Genomic DNA, 8,293 nt, shown 5'->3' with positions numbered 1-8,293 from the left:
TATATATATATGGCTAGAAAAAGACGACAAAATACTATTATAATTATGTTGATATGAGAATATTTGTATAATTCATATATAAGAGCAAGCTAGCAGTAGTAATACAGTTAAAATGGGCTAATTGGCAGTTAATTATATACCTATTCTAAGCATACATTTTCTTCATCGTAATGAGGCGATATTTGGGAGAAGAGTCTCCCATTCAACGGACATTTTACCAAAACCCTGTTTCTCAGTATCATATATTTCTTTTTTCGTATTCCTCATGAGAACCAGACAACGCCCGCACCTAGCTAGTTTCTTTGTTCTTATTTTCTCTTTTTGTTTTGATTTTTTTTAAAATATAATTCTAAACTGAATAATGGAGCTTTTGTGGTAGTAATTTCTGTTTCTTAGTGAAAACACGTCAAAATCGAAAAGCATACAAACATTATAATATGTACATGTATGTATATATGTATATATGTGATCTGGTGTTTCAAGAATCATATAATTTGATCCAGTATTAATTTTGTATACTAATAAAAAAATATGACTTATCAAATAAAACTTATACATCATATAAGTTGCGTTGTGTTGATCGTCACTATTGCTAAGTCCCATTTGTTTCGCTAATTCGTATTGAGAACTTAAGTTTAAAAGTAAATTTGTGTGAAAGAAAATACTGTAGCATAAAAAATGAAATTTAAATTTTTGTGAGAAAAATATTATAATAAAAATTTAATTCGAACTAATGAAATGACTACACTATTTGTAATTTCTCTAAGTTTTTATTTTCTTTTTAAAAAGAAGATAAGTCACACTTTCTACCGTTTTTTTAGCTGAATATTATATTGTTATTTCCTTGTCTTTATTTCTGTGCCCATCTTCGTTAAAGCCAACAATATTGCACTGATCCACATCTCTCTGACTCTCCCTCTCTCCTTCTCTCTCTTCTCTCTATGTGTCTTTAAACCATCGTGCCCTTGAAGCCAAGAAAACATTTCCGTTGTCTGTCTGCCTTTCTTGAGTGAGCGGTTGTCCTTTTTTCTTTGTCACTGAAGGAACCCTAGCTAGCTTCTTTTCTACCAAAAGGTTTGCTTTTTGTTGTCAATCTTTCTTTTTTTTTTTTTTTTTTCTTTTTCTTTTTAGCTTTCTTCTATCTCGTTATCTCTCTTCTTTAGGTTTTTTTCCAGCTTTTGTTGAAGATGTATTTGAATTTATATATTTTTAACATCAGTTCAATCTTTTTACTTGCTTTGTTTATAGCTAAACTGGAACTGGGAGTTTATAAATTACAAACCCAAGTGTAAACCAGCTCTGCCTTTAATTTCAACAAGTCGGTTGGATTTTGTTACAGAAGATATGGGTTTCTACTTAAGAAAATAAATAGACAAAAATCAAAGCAGTAGTTTATTACTACTACTAGATCTTATCTTGATGAGGATATATTGACGTTCTGTGATTTTCATTTTCTTCTTCATTCAGCGGAGCTAAACGAGAGAAGCATGTAAATTCTCTATGCGTTTATTATCCTAAGAATCTACGTACTCAATTTGTCTTTCTACGACCAGTACACATGATCATGTAATAATCTTTTGGTCATATTGTAAATGATCTTCTTACTATGGAAAACGTTCGATCAAGGGTTTCGGAATATACTAGGATCTAGGGTTCTTCTTTTCCGTTTTGAGATCTTGTCGAAAGCAACATCTTTATTTACTCAATAATTTCAGGCTATGAGTGCTTAGACTGCGTAGCGGGTTTTTTTTTTTTTTTTTTGGTTGTTGAAGTTAGTTTCTTCTTGGTAGATAAAGAGTTTACAACTTCTTTAATTTCTTCAAGTGTGATTTTGAGTTTGTAACTAGTTGACAAAAATGACTTTATAAGATCTTTCTACCACACGTACTTGCAATTTCCACTTGATTTTCTGGGCCTGTTTTGATTCAAACATTATACAGGTGCCTCATGAGCAGAAGACATGATAGTCAATATTCTACCTATAATAGTACCTTTTTTGTTTTATTATATATAGTTTAAACTTAGTTATATTCCTTAATTGATATGTATTCTTGCCTGGCATGCAACATACACGTATATATGTATATATAATTAAACGTGGTTTTCTTAGCTTCAGAATTTTATTTAGTACTGATCATGTATGCTTTTTTTTTTTTAATTTTTTTGACTCATTTTTCAGGAGAAAAAAACAAAACAAAACAAAATAAAAGGAATGAACATGGCAGCCGGCAATGGGCAACTCAGTGTTCCTCCAGGCTTCCGATTTCATCCAACAGATGAGGAGCTTCTCTACTATTATCTACGAAAGAAAGTTTCATACGAAGCCATTGATCTTGACGTTATTAGAGAGGTTGATCTTAACAAACTTGAGCCTTGGGATCTCAAAGGTCAGATATTTATTAATTTTATACAGTACACGAAATCTATTAAATGCGGTTTATTTATAATATTGATGATGATAACCATTAGTGGTTGATGTTGCTAATTAATTAATTAGCTGTATTTTGGTAGCTAAATCTTGAAAAGGGTATTATTAGTTCATTTGATAATTATTTGTTTTTGTTAAATGTGGTTTTCAGAGAAATGCAAAATAGGTTCAGGGCCACAAAACGATTGGTACTTCTTCAGCCACAAGGACAAGAAATACCCGACCGGAACTAGGACAAACCGGGCAACTGCCGCCGGCTTTTGGAAGGCAACAGGGCGGGATAAAGCCATCCACCTCAGTGACTCTAAAAGGATTGGGATGAGGAAAACCCTAGTCTTCTACACTGGTCGTGCTCCTAACGGCCAAAAAACCGACTGGATCATGCATGAGTATCGCCTCGATGACCATGACAGTGCAGATCAGATTCAGGTAATGCTTACTAAGTATCCTCCCTCTTTGATCACTCAAAAATTACCCAAGTAATTTTAACAACAATTAGTAGAGTTTATGAATATGAATACAATATATTTCCCACTACTAATACCTAAAAAAAAAATAGTGTCAACTAATTAGTTGAGATATGCCCTTCACTAATCTTGATATTAGTTGTGTTTATTTCAAAAAAAAAAAAATTGTATCATACAATAATGTCAGAACTATATGTGAGGCTTTAGATATGACTAGAAAAAAAGACTTGCCTTCACTCATTTTACCATTCAAATCACAATTCAAACTTTTTACTACATTATTTTCTCTCAAAAAATTCAAAATCTTTTTCTGTTACAGCGTTTTTTCTCACACGAGTTCACTTCTCAACTCAAGTTTTCAATTCGAATGAGCAAAATTAATAAGACCATAAATATATTTTGGTTTAGTGTAAAATGAGAGAGAAATGAAAAATGACTTTTAGTCATTTTTTATTTTTTATTTTTGTTTTCTCCTCTCTAGAGCAGAGAGAGAGACATTAATGGATTTTTTTATACTAAAAATAATCTCTTGATAAAACTACCAAACGTATTTTTAAAAATGATTTATGTCTGAGATTGAAAACGTTTTCATTTTCATTTTCATACAAAAAATAAAATCATTTTAGAACGAGTTCCAAGCGCGCCCTTAATATTTTTTTTTATTCAACTTTTCAGGAAAAATATGTTAGATCCCAAGTGACGCATATAATTAATTTTATCGACTTAACAACCAATGTAATAGCATGCTATACTCTTTTGAACACAATATAGCATTTTTAAACCTGAAGTACTTGCATATAACTTTATGTAATACATACACACACACACACACATACATACATACATACATAACCTAACAATTATTTTTGCTTGTCTAGCAGGAGGATGGTTGGGTTGTCTGCAGAGTGTTCAAGAAGAAAACCCACAACAGAGGTTTCCAACCAGAAATTTCTAATAATCAAGCTGAGCTAGAAGCTGCAGACTACTCACACATGAAGGCAAGTAGTTCTTCGGCCCCACTAGTAGTAGATCATCACAATCATCAGTCAAAACATCATCATCATCATCTGCCACAACTCTATGATTATGCTTTTGACGGCTCCATGCACCTCCCACAGCTCTTTTGCCCAGAATCCGTCGTTCCTGCGATCCCACCTTTCGTCTCTCCACTGATCTCCTTGAACACCATGGACCTCGAGTGTTCTCAGAACTTGTTGAGGCTCACATCCAACGGACTGGTCCCGACGCCGCCGCCGGAGCAACGCTTCAACGGCAGCGGGGATTGGACCTTCTTGGACAAGCTTCTTGCCAACTCTTACCACCACCATCATCAGCAACACCCAGCTCATCAAGCCAAATGTCACCCTTCAACACCGTCCGATCATCATCACGTTGCTGATCATCAGCATGATCATGTAGGCACTGCTTCCACTTCCACCCAAAGATTATTCCCATTTCAATAACTTAGCTGCGACAATGACATATTGAAGTTTCCCAAGTAGCTAGACTACGTACGTATCTATATAATATTAATATTGGTCGGAACGTTCAGTAATACTACCGATCGACAAAATATATATATATATATATATATTTAGTTGTGCGGCTGAAGTATAAATCAACTTTGGTTTATTATTCGTAGTGAGGAATTGTTTCTGTTAATTTATAATGTCATCTATTTTTTCTAGCTTTTGTTTAATTAGGAGTTATTAGTTTTCTTTTTGGGGTGTTGAAATGTATATAAACTAAGTTCAGAACTACAAGAATGAGAGATATTAATGCTCACATTGCATGGATATCTTTGTTAATTCATTCTTATTAATTATTTAGATGATCTTTTCTTCTTATTGATAATATGGAATCTAATATTAAACAAAATGTGGTTACTCAAGTGCATTACGTGTGATGTAGGACAAGATAGACAAGACAGAATAAAGAGTAGAGACACAAACATAATAGAATATTGTTATAAGAGAGGGATTAGAGAGAATAAGAACTCAAAAGAAAGAAAACAACAAATATCAATATTTCATCACTAACCATTCTCTTAAAATAAACTAAATTGTTTGCATCACATAAGTCTTATATTATAGGAACAGCAATTATAATTCAAAATCTTAAATCAAATTTAATTCAAAATATTTATATTACCAAAATGCAAATCCTAATCTTTATCCTTTTACTCAGGTTGAAGACAATTGATTCCGATGAGTTTGAACTGAAAAGAATCATGACGTAACAATATGAAACGCAAGAAAATCTTTAATCGCATCACTTGATTCTTAAAAGGAGTACTCATAGGAACTTGATATGTCATTGTACCTTACTAAGGGAGTGATTTATTTATTTATTTTTTTTTGCCTATTTAAAATGTTTTTTATGGCCAAAAATTGTTAAGAAACAATAGAATAAGCTCTCAATTTGTCCAAAAACATCTCATATTTCTCTCAAGCCTACATCGCAGTCGTTTTCTCATTAATTGAGGATTGATTTCGAAATCACTATTTAGCTTACCTTATTACTTGCACTGATTTAATTAGTGAATGCAAGTTTCTCCAAGTTCCAAATTTGTATCATACCATTGGGTGGATAGTTTCTTGATCGTGCTAGATCTTTTTCAAAACCATTTTCAATCATAGAGGTTGTCAATCCCTAAATTAATTTGTCGAGAAAGGATAACCAAATCCTAGGTTAATGTTTGCTGGTTGTAGTAAAGGTGTGGTGGGCCTTATCTAAACAAGTCACCGGATTGTATTGTAGAGGTCACACTGAAGAGATGGTCATGATAGTAGATAAGGCCAAGCTATGGTTGCTCACTTAGGGTTAAAATAAATCCATAAATCGCATAAACATATTGACAAAATTTAAGAATTATCGTATCCCCTTAGTAATTTTTATCCAATAGTTATATGCATAAAGGTATTAAATTATTACGGTTCTCTAGTTCCTAAAACATAAAAAAAAAAAATATTTTAGGTTGTTTTCTATTTAAATTCTTAAAATAAGAAATAATTAAAATAATATACATCGTTCTCTTTCTAGTTATTATTCTTCTCATTTCATTCTATTAAGAATTTATAGACGCGCCTTAAGAAAATGGCGAACGTTGCAAACGCACAAACGTACGCACCATCAAACTTTCGTGTTGTTATTTGGATAAAGGCATGCTACACATGAACTAACAACTTGGTTTGTAGTTTCATTTTAGTTTAAGATAAAATCCCACTCCACTTGTGAAACTGATAATCCTGAATTTAATCCAATGCTCCTTATGTAAGCAAAAGACATCTCACGTATGCAATCAATTAAAATATTAACATACTCATCTGACTAATGATTTTGCACCGGTATTAGTATAACCATTATCGACATTTTTTTTAAAGAGAAAATTATTGAATTTACTCTTAAAATGGTATGAGTTAAGATTATAACCCTCATTCTTAATTAATACCCTTTTATTAGTATAATTATTTAATTAAAAACATTATTAATTAAGAATAAAGGATAAAAATCCTAATTATATAAGTATTTGTCTTTTTTTATTATTTATTGTTAATTAAATTGAGGCGTGATGAAATAAGAAGGGGTCCCTGGTAATTTGCCTCCAAGTGTCGATGAAATAAGAAGGGGTCCTGCTAATTAGCATTACCCACCAGTTTCCTTGGGCCGCACAACTTTTTATCAGATTATATAAATATACAATATATATATATATATATATATATATATATATATATACATATTTATGTATGGATGGAGGCCCTTGAACAACCTATAGAGTTGATGAATATTATGCAAAACATAAAACTCAATCCAACGTCCAAGAGTCATTTCAGTTTGCTATACATATAAATACAGGTCCTTCAATAGGCTTTTGAAGCACCCTGATTTTGAGGAGTTTACTGGAGATTATAATACATCACTACGTAGTCTAATTTCAAGAAGTAAATCCGATCGAGTAAGAGTTTTCTCTTATATCTCCTTTTTCCATCTTTTCTTTTCTTTTCTTTTCTTTTTGTTTTTTAAGGGATTTCATTCGAACCGCAACTATCACTCCCTAGTAACACTTAAATTTTCGTTAATTAATTAGACATGTGACATGGTATTTTCATATAATTTAACCAAAAATTATGATTCTAGCAATTTTTATGTAGTTCCGATATCAAGGTTCTGGTTTTTTAGCAAAATAAATAAAATAAAAATCTGTTGAAGCGTTTCTCACATCTTAGGATGGTGATATACAAGGATTAGATATTCGCTCTCTAGTTTTACGTTTCAGTAAAATTTACCCTCTATAACTGAAAACTATATCTACACTACTCTTTATATTTGAACTTTTGGTTTCAAGTCCCCGGCCACTGCCTAGTATGAAACCGCAACAGGGAGATTTCTCCTTTGCATACCGCAGCGGCACAATCTCCGCCGTGCTCCACAACCACCATCTCTGTCATGTTCCTCTTTGTGTTTACAGATTGAACAATGTTATAAGACATCAGTAGTGCTTAGCTCCGCCTTATTAATAGAAGGTGAATCCTACAGTGTAGGACCCATAATTAATGATGGTATTTAATACCGGTCGTGTCCCTAAGTATTTTTCTTTGAAATTTTATTTGTGTATACCATTAAAAAACCGTGTGGATAGAGCATTAAGCTGCCGCCGTAACACATCATAATTCTTAGTATCACGGTAGGATATCATCGGTAGTACAATAGACTATCACTGGTGAGCTACTATCAGTAACTTGCTATGATCCTATTAGGAGTGTTTTCAGATATTAATATCCCGTTCATTTTACTGATTCGATTTTAAAATTTAAATTTTATTACAGTAAAAAGCTCTCATATAAAGTCACATCTAAACTCAAATTAACGAATTAAACGAACACAATGTATTGGTACTGTATTTTCTAGGAGGGTTTTTTTTTTTTTATCAGGACAAAAACCATTACATATTTTAAGATCGTGGCATTTCTATAAACCTCTCGTCTCACGTTTGCTTCAAAGGCACAGTGACGGGAAATAGGGAGTGGCTGACATCAGCCTTCTGTTTGTTAGGATGTGTTTGTCTTGTTGACCAGTGACACACACAGGACGGATAGAAGTTGACTAGGCAAAAGCCAACATAAAAACTAAGGATAAGCCATAAGAGTAATAAAACAAAACAAAAGTGGGTAAGATGTAACCTAAGTAAGGGATTACATAAAAATAATTGCAAAGATTAGCATATCCACTAATCATCTTTTTTTTTTTTTTTTTTGGTGGTTCACTATTCGTCTGAAATATTATTGAATACGATGTACAATTCTGAATTTCTCACTGTCAATTTCAATAGCTTAGGCATTGACTACGTGATTTTATCCTCACTACACAATAGCATGATATGGTCCTCTTCTTAAGC

General features: G+C 32.4%; 1 protein-coding gene across 1 annotated transcript; it reads left to right on the top strand.

Moving 5' to 3' along the window:
- The first annotated feature begins 2,212 nt into the window (after nt 1–2,212).
- On the top strand, nt 2,213–4,358 carry LOC21406743 (protein SOMBRERO). The gene is made up of 3 exons (XM_010097700.2): nt 2,213–2,387; nt 2,580–2,857; nt 3,777–4,358. The coding sequence occupies exons 1-3, from the start codon at nt 2,213–2,215 to the stop codon at nt 4,356–4,358; spliced, it is 1,035 nt and encodes a 344-aa protein (XP_010096002.2).
- Nucleotides 4,359–8,293: the final 3,935 nt, after the last annotated feature.

The sequence above is a fragment of the Morus notabilis genome, unplaced genomic scaffold (genome assembly GCF_000414095.1).
Source record: "Morus notabilis unplaced genomic scaffold, ASM41409v2 Scaffold179, whole genome shotgun sequence".
Lineage (NCBI taxonomy): Eukaryota > Viridiplantae > Streptophyta > Magnoliopsida > Rosales > Moraceae > Morus > Morus notabilis.
The sequence above is the reverse complement of the archived record's forward strand: the minus strand, read 5'-3'. Positions and strand labels throughout refer to the sequence as shown.